The sequence below is a fragment of the Hydra vulgaris genome, chromosome 09 (genome assembly GCF_038396675.1).
Source record: "Hydra vulgaris chromosome 09, alternate assembly HydraT2T_AEP".
Classification (NCBI taxonomy): Eukaryota; Metazoa; Cnidaria; class Hydrozoa; order Anthoathecata; family Hydridae; genus Hydra; species Hydra vulgaris.
The window spans coordinates 23,596,071-23,617,500 of NC_088928.1; the positions used below are offsets into that span (position 1 = coordinate 23,596,071).

The 21,430-nt window shown below is 26.3% G+C and overlaps 1 protein-coding gene across 1 annotated transcript; it reads right to left on the reverse strand.

The window, feature by feature from the left end:
* Positions 1-594: 594 nt before the first annotated feature.
* On the reverse strand, positions 595-20,820 carry LOC100207675 (proteasome subunit alpha type-6). The gene is made up of 7 exons (XM_065805082.1): positions 20,661-20,820; positions 11,944-12,038; positions 3,807-3,888; positions 3,381-3,536; positions 2,633-2,811; positions 858-952; positions 595-785 (listed from the first exon to the last, which is right to left on the reverse strand). The coding sequence occupies exons 1-7, from the start codon at positions 20,734-20,736 to the stop codon at positions 728-730; spliced, it is 741 nt and encodes a 246-aa protein (XP_065661154.1). The 5' UTR covers positions 20,737-20,820; the 3' UTR covers positions 595-727.
* Positions 20,821-21,430: the final 610 nt, after the last annotated feature.

A 21,430-nucleotide genomic window follows, 5' to 3' on the forward strand; every position in this document is an offset into this window, starting at 1 on the left:
CTGATCCTGAAAAGGGTTTATGAATGTGGAAGAATTTATTAACATTTTAAATATGAATGGATAGACAGTGGCGAATCTAGAAATAAAATGGGGTGGGGGTAAATCTTGACATAGCCAGTCTAGCTGGCTTGATACTACTGCTTATATGGGGTGATAGCTAACATTTTCTTCAAAAGTAGTTTATTAAATTTTTAGTACCGAAATGTTAATTGATTAATTTGAGTTGCTGTTTCTGAAATCATCTTCTATAAAGTTGTTTCATTTTTATAAAGAACATTTACAATTGCGAGTTGAATTTACATATCGTTAAGTCCACTCATCTAAAGTTAAACTTTTTTGTTTAACGTATATTCTGATATTCTTTTATTTATTAACTGTCAACTAGTTTTGATAATTTTTGTACAGTGGTTGAGGGTTTTTAAAATTCATCTTAAAATTAATCTTTTCAGTGATTCACGAAGATTGCTGGATGCTATAATATAATGCTGGAAAATTATAAAAAAAAAGCATTTAAAACGATTCAAAACCTAATTAAAAGGAAATTAATGTCTATACAACGATTTTTGTGACTATTAAATATAATAAAAAAGAGCCTTAAGTGTTTTATTTATTTTAGTTCACTCATTAAATATGATATGGTAAAAAAAATACTAAGGTAAATATTTCAGAACAAGTACATTTTTATTCTAAAGCAACGTAGTCAACTTTTAAAAGCAATCGCGTTGTTTTAATCTCTTTCAGCAATTGAAGTCAAATGTTCGTCTATTTCTAGTTCCGTTAAGACTCTAAACAAAAAACAATTAAAAAAAACAAAAACCATTTGACTTGTGGGTAAATTTTAAATTCAAATTACTTACTTGAATAACCCGTCTTTGCAATCAACTAAAGCTACTTCGATTTCAGATGGCTTAAAATCCACAGATAAAATCGACATTAGACATCCAATTGCAGTCTATTAATAAATGAAACACTAGATGAAGAATAAATTCAACGTTAGCATGGTTCAACAACTTTTTTCATTTTAAATTTAAAAAAAATATAAAACTAGAATAAGGTTAAACACCATTTCTAGTTTTTGCATATTCATACTTTTTTATATATCCGAATAACTATTTTTTAATTATTTGAATAATTCAACAATTTGCTAAAAAATATAAATTAAAAAAAAAAATCATTTATCATTTGTTTATAAATAAAAGTGAAAATAGCTCTTCATTAAATATATGCATTTATAGATTCGTCATTCAGTATTGTTCTTTAATTTGACACCATGATTCCGGATATTGAAAATATTCGTTCATTCACTGTGAAAATTGTTTCACTGTTATAAGAGCATTATATAATAAATCCAAATTTCTAGATCTTATTCTAGCGCCTTCATATTTTTGAAATTTGTTTTAAGAAATAAAAGTATCCCCATTGATTGGCATTAAAGAATTCTTTGTATTGCTAAATTCAACTCATAGGAAACAGATGAGGTTCATGTTCAGGCCCAATGTATAAAATTTCTGCATTCTCTTCACCATTACTTCGCCCTGTAGTTGCTTATGTTGGGAATAAGTTTAAATAGTTTTTTGACATATGCCTAATGTCACGTTTTTTAGTGAAAAGAAAACCATGTATTTTCTTTTGATGAAGATAAATTATGCAGAAACATCAAAAGTGAAACCTACAGTTTATGTCTTCTCTGGTTTAAACGTTTGAGTAAAACGTCTCAGAAATTTTATCTCAGTTCCTTATGTCAACTTGTTCATTAAAATTATGACAATCGTTTTGCATGATAATATAGCATCTCTTTTGCTTAGCGCTTCAACAGCAACTTTTAAAGAAGACAGAATTGCTAGCATATCCTTATAAGTATTGAAATTAATATAATAGCATTTAATTTAATGAGACTGATTTTTATACAGCAAACAGCTTGACAAACTTTTCAACTATTTTCAAGGAAACTTCAAGAGTACTATATCTGGTTTTACTATCTTTTATTAAAGTAATTTCGATTTTAATATCTTTCACATACTGCTGTACAATGCTTTTTTTTGTGTGCGACTATCTAAAAAAAATCCACCACATTTTGAATTTCTTTTATGGCCTGTTTATAATTTTGTTGAAGAATAAATCAGTGGTATTATTTATAATTTTTATTATAGTTCATCAGTTTCAACTTCAATTCAGCTGAATTTGGTTGACTGAAACTGCAATTGCTGTCCTTTAAGAACCATAATCATTAAGTAATACTCATTTGAGAGAGGTATCATTGATTTATATGTTATTTTGGTAAACAAAAATTAATTAAAAAAAATAATTTAATAGCACAAAATTTCATTGTTAAAAAATTGAATCAATTTAAATGTCACAATATTCTTCCTTGAGTAAATCAGCGTATCTATAGATGTTGCATTTATAATCTTGTCAAAACTCTATTTTTTTGAAAAGGTTTTGGATCACGGGAATGGTTATTAAAGTTATTAAAATAAAGTAAAATCTGGAAACCAAACTTAAAAAAAAATTACAGACATTTCTATTATACAATTTCTAAAATATATAAAATATTTTGTAATACAAAAAAAATATAGTATTTCAAAAAAAAAGAAAGAAAAAAAATGTAAATATTTAAATAAAATCTACACACCTCAATGGCTTCTTTGGATGTAAACGAAGTTTTTTTTTTAAATTTTTTTTCTAAGTAACTATTAGCTTCATTTTGTTTGACACCAGCACTGGTTGCTTTATAACCACAAAAATATCCAGCAGGATCAGTTTTATACAACAGTGGGTTCCCATCTTCATCTACTCCAATTAAAATCATACCTAAAGAATAATTTCTGCCAATTGAATGATATAGAAAATGCAAAAACAAATTTACAAGTCAAATAATCATAGAAAGGTATCCAACCCAAAAGTAAATCTTAACAAAAAAAGCATTTTAATTAAATTATACCCCATTTACACCAACAATAAAACAAGCTTTAATTGCAGTTTTAATTTTTATATTTAATTATTTCTACAAAATTTAAAATTGGTTTTAATTCAATCCCAGAATGACAAAAGCTGTTTTAATAAAATATTGTTAAAAGATTGTTTTAATATCCTTTATCAAGTTATTTAAAACACATTTAAACACATTTAGTGCGAATTGGGTACAAAAGCTTTATAACATTTTATGATAGATGTCAATGAACAATTTACTATCTACGGCTGCTCCACGTCAATAATATTAGCAAACTTAATGTTAATATTCCTGAATATATCAACTAAGTGTGTGATGCAAATCTCTTTATCATTATAGAGCATCAAACCACTTGTTAAATTACATAATTTGTTATATTTAAGAATAGTAAAATATATTTAATTAAACATATGATAAATCATTAACTTACAGCAAGCTAACGGTCTCATTTCTGCATTTTGAGTATAAATTTGAGATATATCAGCTATTCTTCTACAAAGCATTTCAGCAGATATATCATAACCAAACTTGTATTTCCATTCAGCTGCAATCATCCTGGCACGCTGCACTTGATACCTGCAATCAGCTATAAAAAAAAAGTTATTTATAATAAAAGATGAATATTAAACCTTATTTATTTTGATGAATAAATTCTAGCATTTATGTTTAATTTTTATTTCAAAAATGCAATTATTTTTAAAGAGTAATGCTACAATTGAAATCTTTAACCAACATACTTAACCCAACCTACAACCAAAGTGTATAACAATGTTTTTTTATATACATTTTATGTACAAAATATGGAAACTTACTATTCTGATAAATAATCAATAAATACGAAGAAAAGACATCCTACCCATCATTCCAGTCATTACACATCCAACTGTTGATGTTATTTTGAACATTTGTGTCATCGTAGAGGCATCAAGTAGTTTGTCCTAAAAGTAAACTTTTCATAATATATAAAAATAATAATTACAAACAGTAAGTATATATCATAGAAATGATAGATTGGCGAAATATTTTACTAAAACTTGAATAGTTTGTTAGTTCAAGCGAAAATTTATCCTTTTTTTAGATAACTATTTAGATAAATATAATTAGAAGTTGAATTAAAATTTTTTTTTGTTTGCTCATAATTTCCAATATGCACATTTAATTAAGCATGCAAAATAGAAAAAAACATTTTTTGGGTACTTTCTTCTTTTTGAAGTTGTAGCAACTTTTTTTTTTCTTTAGCTACATTACCAACATTAATTTATATTGAAAAAAATCAAAACTTTTTAAGTTTGTGTACACAAAAACAAGTTTTTGTTTCGAGGATTTTCACTTTTGGGTACTTTTTGCTGTGATTTAATTTGTTTTAAGTAGTAATTATAACTCAATTTTTTTTTTGTGTGCATGTTATTGATTGAAATTATACTTCGCCCAAAATAGTGTTTATAGTTTTTTAAGATTAAGTTACAACATTATATTAAAATTTTCGTAATCAGAATTCATTCATATTTAACCGTTTCTGCAATATAGTTTTTTACTTAAATTAAATATATAAATGTTTATTAAAAACATTTATAATTTAATTATCTTAATCATAAAGCATTATATAAAATGTTTGATTCCTTCCCAGGCCACAGATAAAATAATTTGCTTTAAAGTACATTTTATGGTAAAATCTTATCATTGATTGCAAAATTTTTATTCTGTGATTCTCGTTGTGCCAATTAAAGTAACATTAAAATAAGCAAAGTTCTGTAAAGCTCCAATATTGCGGAGAAATTTGGTAGTTTTGTTATATTTTTCAGTATGTTTTTGAGAAGATTTTATTCAAATATGGTATAGAAACTATTATGAAGCACTTGACATTTAGTTTAAAACAGGTTGAGTGCAGTACTGACAGAGGCATAGGGTGGATTCAAGCCTCCAACCTCTCGACAATGAGACAAGTTTTTGACCACAAGTCTACTACCCCATTAAGTCTATAAGTATGCCTAGTGACATCCTGATAAGTTTAATTATGGAACAGAATAATATAATTTTGAAAATCAAAAAACATGAAAAATCAGTGTTTTACAAACGAATTAAACTATATATTATGGATTATAAACTTTTTAGTAATAATGATTTTTAAGATTTTAAAGAACACTACATTGAAATATTTCAAAGAATACTACATTAAAGGCACATAAAATAAATATTTAGTTTATTAACATTTGTATTAAAACCACATTTGTTTTTGTTGAAAGTAAATGATAAACTAAATTTTCAAATTGACTATCTTATTAATTACAATAAAGAAAATGTAACTTGTTGAAGTTAAAACATTTAATATTCACTTAATAATAATATTTACTTGATACAAAATGTATTATTTTGGTACAAAAAGTATGTTATCTTTAAAATCACCTAAATATTTTATAACAAAATATTTTCCTTGAATAATTTTTTTGGACTTTCACTTATATATCTATCAGACATTTTATTGCAACTTAACGATTATTTTTTCTTCAAAAGAAAACCTTTTGTAAGAACACTTTTTTTAAAATACTTAACAATGGGAAAATGAAAATCAATGATCAATGAAAATCAATGAACCAAATTTTTATTTCATAAAACTTATTAACATATCAACCAATTATAATATTAAAACTGAGCAGGATATATTAATCAAATTGTTAAACACATCAATCAAGGAGCTACATCTCCAAATTAATGTTACAAGAAAGAATAAAAGTGCTTAAAAATGCTGAACTTGTCAACTCGACAACCTATGTACCATGGGCAAGTGTTGTAAATGGAAAAACCCCCATAAAAAAAAAGCTGTAGAGCAATTACATTTAATAAATAACGTTACAGCTAATAAAAGAAATAGAGAAACGTAAAAATAATGTAATAATTTTGGCAATAATGAATCAAAAGTATTAGATATATCAAGTGTGATGACAAAAATGAAGAACAAAAATTCAATCCAAGAAGATTTTAATTCATTAATCTAAAGATTAAAGTAAATAAATAATAAAGCTTAAATGGAAAATGGATAAACAACTAACTTTTGTTATTGCTCTAAATAAATTGTATTGGCTTGATTGGAAAAGGTGTGTAATCACTTAATATTCCTGACAATGCATATAATATTTTGTTACAACAACTTGACTACTGCTTTTTATGTGTTTTGAGAACATTTAAAATATTGAGCAAAAATAGCTAAACTAGACAGACAGGGAACAATTATAAAAAAAACTTTACTAAAAAAAGGAAAGAAATCTTAACAACCAAAAAAAACAACCCTTAACTAAAACAAAACAAAGCTCAAAAAATTATAACTGAATGTGAAGATTTTTAAGAAATAATGCTTAGGATTACGAACTAATAACTTTGAAACTTCCATTTTTGGAAATGAAGTAAACTCAAATTTTTTTGCTTTTGAGACTTAAAACTTTTTGAAAATTCACTCCTTAAATATTATAAATTAATATATATATATATATATATATATATATATATATATATATATATATATATATATATATATATATATATATATATATATATATATATATATATATAGCAGCATGTTACATTCTAAATGAATTATAATTTAATTTCTTATTTTGCAAACTAAACACAATCTTAATTGCATCAAAATATTTAAAAGCAAACTTTTATGGTTAAACTAAAAAGGTTAACATAATTTATAAAGAGGAAGTGGAACTGCTTCACAATTAGTAAACGACCGGGGTTGATATTTGATTGGGGCCGGATTCGATAAAACATAGCTGGGTTCGGGGCCAGGTTTGTGACCAGGGCTGCATAGACATTTATACATCCTAAAGTTTATTTTTTTAATTCAAAATTCATGTTATATTTTGTATATGCATGCATATATAAGCATCATTATGATCGACATAATCATTATCATCATCATCATCATCATCATCATCATCATCATCATCATCATCATCATCATCATCATCATCATCATCATCATCATCATCATCATCATCATCATCATCATTATCGTCATCATCATCTTCTTCATCATCATCTTCGTCATCATCATCTCTTTTTTTTTTATTCCTACTCTTCAATTTGAAGACAAACCTCTTTCTACTCCATATTTTTCATCATCTTGAGCAGTTGCTTTATTAATCATTTATTTCATCTTTTTTACAAGAACTTTAATTGATTAAAATTCAATCTTAAGAACAAATGTCCTTTTATTATTCCAAGAAGCCAATGTAAAAAAGTCCATTCTGATGTTAAGCTCTGTTATTCTCAGTTTACTAAATCTTGTATCTTATATCAGATGTTAGGTTCTAGGCACTTTTGGTTAGTCTTTAACAATGTCATTACCTAAAGTAAGTCTAACATTTAATCTTAATAATCATATAATATTTAACATTTACTTTTTAAAAAGTGCTAAATAAGTGGTTCCAATTTTTCAAAACTCTAGAAAACACTTTGACCTCTCTAACTATCCTACAATTGGTCTTCAGCAACAGCCTAAGACTTGCTGTGGCTTATGGATTTAAATTCTGGGCTTAAAATTATTTACTATATAAAACTCATTTATTTACTGCAAAAAAAATATTGCAATAATGTTGGTTCCTTATTTATAATATAGGAACCAACATTATATAATTTTTTTTTTTTTTTTTTGTTATTCGCCTTTTCAAGGCCAAGAAGGCCACTACAGATGAGGAGGCTACTTAAAAGTGGCTATAACCCTCTCTCAACTCTATAACTCCGAAACACAAACCTTGACGAACAAGGCTGCTGCGCGAAGAAACAAGTTGATTGCGGTACTACCAGGGACATGGTGGAGATCGAACTCGGAACCTCTCGCTTATGAAGCGAGCACTTTACCACTACACCACTACCGCATAATTCCTATATTGATGAATAACAAGCCTCTTACTCTCAGAAAAAGTCTAAAAGCGTATTATAAATGTAATGCGGCCATAGTGTAGTGGTAGAATGCTCGCGCCATAAGCAAGAGGTACAGAGTTCGATCCCCACCACGTCCCTGGTAGTACTGCACTCAACTTTTTTCTCTGTGCAACGGCCTTGGATGTCAAGGTTCATGTTTTGGAGTTATATAGTTGATAGAGGGCTATAACCACAATTAAGTAGCCTCCTAATCTGGAGTGGTGTTTTCAGCCTTGGGGAGGTGAATTAACATTAAAAAAAAAAATCAATAAATTAGACCTGCTTTATCTGAAAAGCTTGAGCCACTCTCCTATTGTTGTAAGGTTGCAATTCTTTCTTTTTTCTACAAATACAATCACGGTCAATGCTCAAACAAGCTATCATCTCTATTTTGAAAAACTCATTCTTGCTTGTTTCTTATTGAACAAGTTGCATCCTTTTACTATATCTGTCCCTTCATGCTATGAAAACTTTTATTAATCCAGTTTTTATCCTTGCACATTAAAAAAACCTTATAACTATTAGCCATCTTCATGTTTTTCTTTTATATACAATCTACAACTTTTATTAATCCAGTTTTTATCCTTGCACATTAAAAAAACCTTTTAACTATTAACCATCTTCATGTTTTTCTTTTATATACAATCTACAACTTTTCAAGTCTTTAGTTAACCATTTCCTAGTATTTTTACTTATTCTCTATTTAAAGTAACTCATAACTTAATAGTGGTTGCTTGCAATCTTGTTGGAAGCAAATTAGAATTTGAAAATATATAAATATATGCCAGTATTTAATAAGTAGTAAATATCAGCATAAAATTATAATATATAAGGTATTACAAATTTTTTTCTAGCCCCGGCTATCAACCCCTGCTAAATCTTATAGTTTAGCCCGGGCTGGGTTTGAAAAAGTCGCATTTTTAGTAGGGGCCTGGGCCAGGGACCTGGACGCTTACTATTCACAATACTGCTGATAATGTTTAGTAAGCGGGTTTTTTAATTATAATTCTGTTCTAGCTAACTTCTGGCACAACATTCTGGTTCCCCTTATATTTTTATACACTTTTGTTCTGTTTAAACATCTGGTGTGGTGTATATTCACCTGTAAGTAAGCACATGTAAGTTTGTATTCTGCTTAAACCTCTAGCATGGTGTTCAGTCACCTGTATATTCCTACCTGTTTATTTGATTATTAGTTTTATTAACTTTAATGATTGTTGAAATTTTTTATTGCAAAACAATGATGTAATAACTCAATGCATGACTGTATTTTGTGTATAAAAATACATCTGTTTTAAAAGATTTTTATCATAAAAAATATAGACTTTTTAAATAAACAAAATTAATATACATTTACCAACAAACTTTATATAATTTATACAAAATATAACTTTTAGATAACTTACTAAACTTATTATGTATTTTACTAATAAAATTTACTATAGTAGTATAGCAGTACGGTAGATTGGGGTCATATTAGCACCTTGGTAATATGAGCATACTAAAAAATTTCTAAAATGTAAGCAGTGAAGTTAAAGTTGATTTGTATGGTTTGAAACAACCTTATGTGCTAATAACAGAAATCAGTATAATTAGTGTAAATATATATGCAGTAATTAGCGGCTCTCATCTAATTAAAACGTTAAATTTTTAGCAATTTTTAAATATTATCATCTCACATGAATAAATCTGTGGTGCAAAATTTTGATGCTAAAATATTGAGTTTTTTATAAAGAAAAATATATTATCTAGAAATCCATCCCTTTTTTGTTTGAAAAACAATGTATAGAAACATTTAGTCTTGAATTTATTTAAAGATACCATTTTTTGTGTAATGTGAACATGCTCAAATATTTAGTATTGTTAAAATATTAAAAGTTTGTACCATGTTCTTTACCCAGTACTTTTTATTGAAATTACCTAGTTTAAAGTCCTAAAATTGCAGTGGTTTTAATTGCTTTTTGAATTAAAACAAAACATGGTACAAAGTTTTAATATTTTAACAATACTAAATATCTTTAAGTTAAATTTAAAATTTTTTTAATTTTATCATTTAAAGGTTTGCATTAATAAAATTGAAAAAATAGCAAACTAAATTTTTTTTTAATGTGTAAAATAAAGCAGTACTGTTTCAATAAAAAGTAGCTTAAAATTTGATTAAATTTTGATAAATTAAAATTTGATAAATTAAATGATAAATGTGTAAATAACGAATCATTATATTCCACAAATTAGTTATAACTGTTTTTTTACTTTATTAATGTTATTTTTTTGAGCTAATTTAAAGCGCTCATATTACCAAGTGGTCTGAGTAACATAAATACTTTTGCTACTTTTTAAAACCTCTTTATTTTTAAGAAAAAATTTTGGGTGTCCAAATATCTAAGTGGATCATAAGTAATGATTCCTAAAAATTGTTTATTAGCAAAAATTTTGGATCCAGCATAATTATTTTTGAAAATATTAGAATATTCACTTAAGTCGTTCATAATACCTTAATCTACCTATAATAAACTTTACAGCTTAAAAAAGAGATTAAAAATTTTTGTATTAAATTTGCATATAAATTTATTTTTGTAAACATTTAATAAAAGTAAGTTATTGCTTTGTTTAACATGTATTTGAAGTCAACTTTTATTTGGACATACATTAACTCAAATATTCATAAAACATCTGACAAGCTGTAAGCAAGTTGTCGCAACAAAAAATTATAAGCACAGTCAGGCATAGCTTGTAATTCCACGCTATCTCTGATCAAGCTTGTTATTGGTAAATTTTATGGTTAAACTGCAAAATAGAATATCTGATTAAATTATATTGTTAAAATCAAAATGTGTGTATCCATAATATCTTAAATATTATGGATACACACATTTGTATCCATAATATTTAAGATATTATGGATACACACATTTATATTAAAGATATTATGGATACACACATTTTTAAGATATTATGGATACACACATGATACAAAATTGTCTTATATACGATCCTCCAGGCAGAAAATGTTTAGTTTAGAAATTGTCTTATATACGATCCTCCAGGCAGAAAATGTTTAAGTTTTAGTTCTAACAATCTTTGTTTAACCACATGCTTATACCCATCTTTTTACTCCATTGTCAAAATGGCCTATATCAAACTTATAACTTTGATAATATATAAACTGTATCATTCTTTATTTTAATTTGTTATTGTCGGCAACTTTAATTGATCAAAAATTAAATGGCTGAATTACGTATCACCAAACAAAAAATGCTTGTCTTTTTTTAAAATTTAGTCAATAGTTATCGTTTGTACAAACATTTAAGAACCCACTTGTAAAAACAACATTCTTGATCTAATCATTTCAAATAATGTTTTCTAGTTTAGTCTTATTTCCGCTGAGTATCTTTTCAGCACCAGCAACCATAACACAGTCTATTTCTCTATAAATACAAATGATTTCAAACAGTCAAATTTTTTTTTGAATATTTTAATGACCTTGTTAATGCTGATGATGATGGTTTACAAATATCAATTGTGAATTTTGTTATGTTTAAACAATTAAAGATCCTTGGAACATTTTCTCTAATTATTTTTGCAATAACAATCAATTCGTTTCTATTAAAAAGATTCTTATCAAAAAAAGCAATCACAATCCATGATTTATCTAAAAAATGTTAAATTCTAAAGCAATCTTTTGGGAAAGATTGTTGATAACTAAAAGCATTCAACACCAAAACAGCATATGATAAATTAACAACTAAATAACAATAAAAGTTCTTATAAGATTTCTTATAAAATTTCTTATAAAAGTTCTTATAAAATTAGCTTGAAATGTTAGAATAATTTAAAATACTTTTAAAATATATATTTTTGGCATGCATTTCAGAAAACTGAAAATTACCAGAAATATCAGGAATTCTGTATATCCGTATAAAAAAAATCTTTGTATGAAATGCAATAGCATCCACATTGAAAAGGTGCCAAAAAAATTAATTCAACCCGCACCCTTCAGAAATCCTCTACCTTTGTTAGTCATTACAAATTATTAAATAAAATTTAATATATTATAAATAACTTACAGGAACTTTTTTTTGTGTTACAACAACAGCACAGTCATTTCCACGAACTCCAATTGAAGTTGTACCTCCTTGATTAATCGCTTTGAATGCATATTCTATTTTAAAAATAGAACATTCGACAAATAAATCGAAAGATTTAAAGTTTTTTTTTGTATTAATAAATTTAAACATTCTAAGTATAAATTAATTAAAACAACTGAACAAAAGTGTATTTATAAGTAGTCTAGTTAGTTAAAGTTAATGAAATATATATATATATATATATATATATATATATATATATATATATATATATATATATATACAGCTGCGGACAAAACTACGTGAACGATTGCAAATAGTTTTTTTTAATGAAATTTTCAATGTCTTAAAATAAGTTTATAGTTTAATACTATATATGGTTGGATAGAGCGTTTTTTACTCTATAAGACTGTGTAAAGTGTATTCTCTAATAATTTGTTTAAAATTAAACATATCTAAATGTTCAAAAAGCATCAAATATTTTGCACGACAAAACCATGTGAACAATTATACAAACGTAAAAGAATAATTTTACTTACATCAACAAATAATAGGTTCTAAAAAAAAAAAAACATTAATATTTAGTTGCATAGCCTTTAGAATCGATAACGGCCTTGCACCGTCTTGGCATAGATTCTACAAGAGTTTCTAGTAACTGTTTTGGTAATGCCTCCCATTCATACTGTACGGCTCGAAAAAGTTCATTCGGTTTTTGAAATTTGCGACCTCCCAAGCGTCGCTCAACTTCAACCCATAAATTTTCGATTGGATTTAAGTCAGGAGATTGGGCAGGCCACTTCAAAACCGTTATGCTATTATTTATGAGCCAATTTTTTACAGTCAAAGCTGTATGTTTAGGGTCATTATCATGTTGATAAACCCAATTGTGAGGCATTTTTTCTAAAGCGTGTGGCAACATTTGATTAGATAATATTTCCCTGTACTGTAGTTGGTCCATTATACCGTTTACACGGTACAACGGACCAATTCCAGCCCAGGAGAAACACCCCAAAACCATTATATTGCCACCCCCAAATTTTACAGTTCCTATTGTATACTCTTTTGCAAATCTTTTACCTACTGGACGCCTAACATAACCTCGACCGTCGCTGCAAACCATGTTAAATTTACTTTCATCCGACCACAAAACTGTTTTCCAATTTTCAACCGTCCAGTTTAAGTGATCTTTAGCGAACTGTAGGCGATCTTTGACGTGCCTGGGCTTAAGGAATGGTTTCTTTGCAGGTCTGCGCCCATAAAGACCTCCTTTGTTTAAACGCCTTTGAATCGTTCGTGTGCTTACGTTTTCCATGCCTGTTTGCAGACAAATTTCAGGGGCTGTCAAATGTGGATTCTCAAGAGATTTTCGCACAATTTTTCGATCAGTACTAAAAAATAAAATGTTAAACATTAAAAATTAACATTAACATTAATATTATTAAGATTAAATATTAAAAAAAAAAAATTAAAGGAATATTAATGCTTATCCGTAATACGTGGACGACCACCTTTCTTAACGATCTTTTTGCTCTTTTCTCGGTGTATAATTTTATGTATTCCACCTTTTGACATCTTCACATGAGCTGCAATTTGCCCAATGGACCATTTTTCTTCTTTGCGCAAACGCAAAACCAAGCTTTCAATTTTTGAATCAGTTTGACGAACCATTATAGTTTAATTTTTTTAATTTTTTGATGTTAAACAGAATAATCTTGAGAAATTTAAATGATTGTAAGTTCTTAGAATACCAAAACCACATGAACGATTTTTAAAAGCACTGATTTCGATGTGAATATAATATAATTTGCATCAAAAATGACGCTTTTATAAATCGTTCACGTGGTTTTGTCGCTCAAAATTTTCGAAATTATTTTAAAGTTTATACATGTATGATTTTATACGTATTATTAAAGAATACACTTTACACAATCTTATAGAGCAAAAAACGCTCTATCCAATCATATATAGTATTAGAGAAAAAACTTTTTTTAAGGTGTTGAAACTTTTGTTTCAAAAAACTATCTGCAATCGTTCACGTAGTTTTGTCCGCAACTGTATATATATATATATATATATATATATATATATATATATATATATATATATATATATATATGTATATATATATATATATATATATATATATATATATATATATATATATATATATATATATATATATATATATGTATATACCATAGATATATAAATTACTGGATACGGCATAGGCAGAAATAATTGAAGCCGGGCAAACTTTACCTTTATGACGTAGAGTGAGGCAGAAAAATATAGTTTAATCAGCGTATATATTGAACAATGTTTACAATTTAATTTCAAGTTATATTTTGTATTGCATAAAAACAATAACTTCAAAGAAATTTTAAATTCATTTATGGTTTATATATATTTTAATTACAGATGATCTAAATAAAATAAATCTTAGTTATAAGATTTAAAAATCTACAAAAAAAAAAAGAAAAAGCTTTTCAAGTACTCAATATTAGTATAATACTATTAGTTTAATACTGCAATGCAAATAAAAGTTTTATTAAAATAATATGTCATGAATTACCTAACTAACTTGTATATGGTTGTATAATGCAAGATTTATATGGAGTTTTACGAGACTAATATTGAATATAAAATTATACATCTATATTTATGTATAATATATTTATTTATAATATACATATATATTTATGTACAATATATTTAAAGATTTAGTACTTGTTTTAAAATGGTTAATTCGTGCAGTGCTTTTGGGTGTACAGCTAGATCTGCTAAAGGGGTTTCCAGAAGTTTTCATAGGTAAGAATTTAGTATCTATATAAATTAAATGTTTTGATTTTAAAGATTCAATAGAAGTTTAATATATTGATTTTAAAAGACAAACACTGTATGTATATTGAATCCTAGCAATCCATTTTTAAATAGATTTCCAGTGAATCCAGATAAAAGAGCAGCATGGATTCTTGCAACAAAACGAAAGAATTTTGTCCCCTCTTCCGCTAGTTTTATTTGTTCAGATCATTTTTCTAAAAATTGCTTTGACGAAAGCAAAACATCAGGTTACTGTTTGAGAAAATATCTGAAACCTGATGCAATACCAACAATTTTTGATTTTCCAAAACATTTTAGAACAACCACTAGTAAAATTCGAAAAGCACCAACAGAAAGAATGCTGAAAAAACAGATAAAGAAAGAAAAAAATGACACAGTTTTTGAGAATACTTATGAAGAAAAGGTGATTAGTACAAATAAAAAAATGAGTGTAGAAGATTGCATGGAGAATGATTCAGACAATTTGCAAACTGTCAACAAGAAGTTGTCATTTGTATTAAATGTTTATAAATTACAGAAAAAACGTATCAGATATGTAATGCAACAAAAGCGCAGACTCAAAAAAAAAGTTGCAAAACTTCAAAATGTGATAAATGAATTACAAGAAAAACGTTTAATTAGTGATGAAGCCTCAGCAACTTTAAATCGTCTTAATCCTGGTGTTAAAGATTTAATTCAAAGAGAACTGAAATCCAAAAGCAAATTAAAATACTCTCCATCATTGCGAACTTTTGCATTAACATTGCATTTTTATTCAGCAAAAGCATATGATTATGTCAGACAGTCCTTCAATACTTGTCTTCCTCACCCAGACACTTTGAGAAAATGGTATAGTAGTATTAATGGACAGCCAGGCTTTACGCATGAAGCATTCCAAATTTTAAAATTGAAAAATAATGAATCTACCAAAAAAATTGTATGCAGTTTGATGATGGACGAAATGTCAATTCGAAAGCAAATTGATTGGGATGGGCATACATCCTATGGCTTTGTTAATTATGGAACAGGATTTAACGATGACAGTGTTGGTGTTGCTAAAGAAGCTTTTGTTTTATTGTTAGTTGCTGTTAATGGACATTGGAAAATCCCAATAGCTTATTTCTTAACAGATGGACTTAATTCAAAAGAGAAAGCAAACATTATTTCTGAATGTCTCATTAAAGTTCATGAAACTGGAGTTCAAGTTATTTCTTTAACTTTTGATGGTACAGCTGCAAATTTATCTATGATAAAAATTCTTGGTGCTGACTATAGTGATATAAAAAATCTGAAACCGTACTTTAAACATCCAGTAAGTGAAGAACCAGTATTTTTAATTCTTGATGCTTGCCATATGTTAAAATTAGTTAGAAATTGCTTTGGTGAAAAGAAATTGCTAAAAGACAATAACAATGGTATTATTAATTATGCTTTCATTGAACTATTGTATGAGCTTCAATCAAAAGAAGGAATTCATGCTGCTAATAAACTGAAAAAACACCATATTGAATGGAAACAACAAAAAATGAAAGTGAAATTGGCAGCACAAACCCTAAGTCAAAGTGTTGCAGATGCTCTTGATTTTTGTGCAAACAAGTTAAAATTAAAAGAGTTTCAAGATTGTGGACCAACTATCAATTTTATTCAGCTTATAGACAAAAGTTTTGATTTATTAAACAGTCGGAATTTTATTGGTAAAAATTATAAAGCTCCTATCTCTTCAAGCAATTTGGAACACTGTACAAATTTTGTCAATATGGTATGTCAGTACTTGTCCACTTTGACAGACATTGCTGATAACTTAATTTATAAAACAAACCGAAAAACTGGCTTCATTGGATTTATGTTTAGCCTCCAATCAGTAATTCAACTTAGCCGATACTTGATTTTAACTCCAGAAAGCCAATTTAAATTCTTGTTGACATACAAACTGAGTCAAGATCATATTGAAATGTTCTTTAGTGCTGTTAGAAGTCAAGGTGGTTTCAATAACAATCCATCAGCAAAACAGTTTATGACAACATATCGACGTTTGTTGGTACATCACTCATTACGAAACATAAAAACTGGTAATTGTTTAGCTCAGGATGCTACAGAAATACTTTCTGTAACAAAAGAAATTGTGAATCATCAAGAATGTAAATTAAATGACAATGATTCAACTGTGTTTATAGCTAATGAGGATTTTACACCAGTAAGTATTATGGAACCATCCCAATTATCTGAATATTCCGAAGAAGTAGTGAAGTATATAGGTGGATTTGTTAGTCGAAAACTAAGAAGATCTATTAAATGTAAAGCCTGTTCTGCATCTCTAACGGATGATAATTCACAAAGTTTACTCGTTGATCAAAAAAGCAGAGGTGGTCTACTTCATCCATCAAAAGATGTTATTGTAATTTGTTCTTTTGTTGAAAAGTTTATAAGACAAAGCATTCCAGACAAATCAAAAATCAAAGAACTACAACTTTTTATGGAATCTATTCCACATTTAAAATTAACTATCCGCCGCTATTTATTTTCTAAAGCAATTTTTAAAGGACTTACAAGTCACATTCAGGAACTCCCAGTGGAAGATAATCATTTGGTTAAACTGATCAATTTAATTATAGAGGCCTATTTAGATGTACGTTTATACCATGTCTCATCCTGTGCAACAAGTTATATACAAGGAACACAAGTTCGAAACAAACTAACTAAACTTGTGTTGTTCAAAAATCAGTGAAAGAAATTAATATCCACATTATATATATATATATATATATATATATATATATATATATATATATATATATATATATATATATATATATATATATATACTATAAAATAACATATAGTATTTTTATTAAAAAAGAAAAACACTGAAAAAATACCTTGATTCAACAAAATAAGTACTTTGTCAATGCACGATATTCCAAACATGTATTTTATACATAAATATAGGTATATATTATAATAAATATAATATACATAGATATAGATGTATATAAAAATGATTAGTTAGTCTTCAGAAAACACCATTTTTTGAAACCAAATTAATATTTAATAAAAGTATAACGTTAAAATTTAAACTGTATATTTTATTTGCTAGTACAACTTCACTTTAAATAGCTCATTATCAAATCCTCAGGTGCTGCTGATAAATTGTTAATAGCCTCAAGTCATGAGCCTAATAATTAAAATTATACAAATAAACAAATTCTCTTGAAGCTTATTAATATATATTACTTTTAATAAACTTTTTGTAATAGTAATATGCTTTACAATATATATATTATTTACATATTACTTTTATTAAACGACTATTTACGAATTGTTTTGCCTCACTCTACGTCACTTTTTCAACGATAGCTCGGCTTCAAAATATTTTCCAAAATTATATGCCTATGCCGTATCCAGTAATTTATATATCTATGGTATATACATATATGTATATACATATATGTATATATATATATGTATATACATATATGTATATACATATATGTATATATATATATGTGTATATATATATATATATATATATATATATATATATATATATATATATATATATATATATATGCACACAATAATTAACAACTATATTTTTATTACAATTTATGCACTTGAATTAGACTCAACTTTGCATAAACCTTGAGAAAATTGGCATAATGTCTTACATCGAATGAGTCTTTCACAATTAAATGAAATAACAATGCTGTAAGAATTTGCTAGAATCAGATATTGAATCATTAATGTGTTGTAGAGCTTAATAATTTAGCAATTCAAGACATAGTTATGTAAAAAGGTTTTTAATCATAAATTAATATAAATAACAACTTTTATGGTTAAATTAATGCCATTGCTTTGAATAGCTTTCTTCCCTTTGTTTCATTTCCAACAAGGATGACAAATTACTTGAAAACTTTAATTGATAACAAATTTTAATTGATAAGAAAATTTAATTGATAACAAATTTAATTGATAACAAATTCAATTTGTAATAATGTAATAAACATCTTCAAAGGGAAAACTAATAAGTCATTCAAAGAGATTTTTTTTCTTTCAAAAATCTTAATTTTATTTCAGGTAAACATCCATTATTAAATGTCTTACTCAATCTTAACCTTAGTGTCTTAACCATTCTAAATCAGGTTTCAATAAAAAACAATCTATGCCAGATTAGACAGATTATGTAAAAGATGCTCATAAGGCTGCTAGAGATGCGTTCTTCAGCTGACCATTATGGACTTCAGTTGAAACATTATCTTTATGCTAGCTCGAATTACTTTAATATATTACCATTGTGTTTTTTTTTCTTTTAGCTTTGTCATGGACATATTGCTACTTCACACTCTGTTATTTCTTAAAGCAATTAAAGAAAAGAATGGTGACATCTCTGATTCTGCTAATTATCGTCCAATTGCTTTGGTTACATTTTCCCCCAAGATTTGGAACATATTTTTGTTTCACTTGCTAATGAAAGTTTTATTGGGACTCCCAATCAATTCAGATTTAACTTTATTTTAACCATTGTATATTTATTATCTTGGGCCTTGAGCCTGTCAATAAATTTGATTGATTGAAATAAGTTAGCAATCAAGTATTTTATGAACTAAAAATCCTAAAATTCCACAATCTTGTAAAGTTTTATAATTTCTTATATAGTATTTGATCATCTTCAAAATAAACTACTAAAGTCTTTTTTAAAATTTCTCATTAAAATAAATAAAATACAACAAAATCACACTAGAAACACAGAGAATGGTAAGCTTTACTATTTTTATTTCAATACAATTAAAAAGGATTTTTTATAAAACATTAATGAATCTCCCAACAGAACTAGTATATTTTGTCAATAAAAAAATATCTGGAGAAAAATATCCTTACCTTGATTACTTAGTACTAAACATGCTCAAACAAATATATTGTTTGAGTTTCTTAATAGTTTCTTTCACTACTGTAACTGCCTAAAGTGAATAACTTATACAATGTATAAGTGATTTTTTTTTGTTATGTGCTTTAATGTCAGGAAGTAATTTACTATTATTTATAATAATTGAACTCTCGTATTTACAATATTTATTATTTTAAATATTAAAAATATTTTTTATGTTTTTATCATTGTTCTCTAATAGTACTTATAATTTTAGATTATAATAATATTATAAGTAATTATTGTTGTTGTTGTTGTTATTATTATTATTATTATTATTATTACTATTATTATTATTATTAATACTATTATTATTGTTATTATTGTTATTATTACTATTATTATTATTATTATTATTATTATTATTATTATTATTATTATTATTATTATTATTATTATTATTATTATTACTACTACTATTAATGTTACCGTCGATATTAATTTAACCTTTTTATTTATTTTTGTTTACTTTGTTGAACTTGCAATTCTATTTTATAAAACTACACAATATTTTCTGTAATTCTGAAGATATAGCATGGTACTAAGTCTCTTGAGACATTAAAACAACATTTTGAGTTTTATAATATGTTTTTACCTTAAAAATTTATTACTTTAAGATTATTTTTATTAACTTACTTCAAAGAACTAGTTTTTAACTCATTGTTTTGCTTTTATGCAGTATTAGTCTCAAAGCACTTAAAGTCATAGAGGTTAACTCCACTGTTTATCCTCTTTAAAATTATATATTTATACATTAGAGCAACCTAAAAACGAATCTATATAATATATATGAAACATTTAAAAACCAAAGGTGTTAAAGCATTTTTTTAAATGAAATTAAAGCTAATCTACAACTCTACATATTTAGTCGCTTTTCATTGATGGACCATTTATACCGATCTTTTTTTTAAATTTAAAATCCAAAATAAAAAAAATTATGGTAATATTCCCTTACCAACTTGATAAAGTCGACCTTCTGGAGAAAAAACAGTAATGTATCTATCATAACCTGCACTTGTGCCTCTTGACATTTTGATATTTGCAAAATTGTCCAATAATTCTTTTCGACCGGTTGCAAAAATAATTACTAAACTTATCTGGACTCTTAAAAAGAGGTAACGGAAACAAAGCCGGTTAAAAGTTTAAAACAAAGACGCGCTGTTATATATATATATATATATATATATATATATATATATATATATATATATATATATATATATATATATATATATATATATATATATATATATATATATATATATATATATATATATATATATATATATATATATATATTATATATATTTATATATATATATATATATATATATATATATATATATATATATATATATATATATATATATATATATATATATATATATATATACATATATATATACACATATATATACACACACAGGGCCGTACCAGGCCAACTTTGCGCTTCGGGCAAGCAACTAAAATTGCGCCCCCCTCCCAAAAAAATATACAAAAAACACATTATATATATATATATATTTACATGAAAAAAAATTAATTATTGATCACAAAATTTATCGCATCAAGTTAAAAGAACAATTTGTCACCAATGACAAACTTCATCACAAACAACAATCACAAACTTCAGTTCAAGATCACTTTTCTGGCTTTTTTGGAGGCAAAGTCACTAATGACATCATCAAAATCAAGTGCGTTGGCCACTTCATGCTCAATTGAAAC

Coding starts and splice junctions, on each gene's coding strand:
- LOC100207675 (XM_065805082.1), bottom strand. CDS start 20,736: ATGTCAAGAGGCACAAGTGCAGGTTATGATAGATACATTACTGTTTTT. Junction 12,039..20,660: donor AGGTCGACTTTATCAAGTTG/GTAAGGGAATAT, acceptor TTTTTAAAATAG/AATATGCATTCAAAGCGATT. Junction 2,812..3,380: donor AATGAGACCGTTAGCTTGCT/GTAAGTTAATGA, acceptor ATTATTCTTTAG/GTATGATTTTAATTGGAGTA.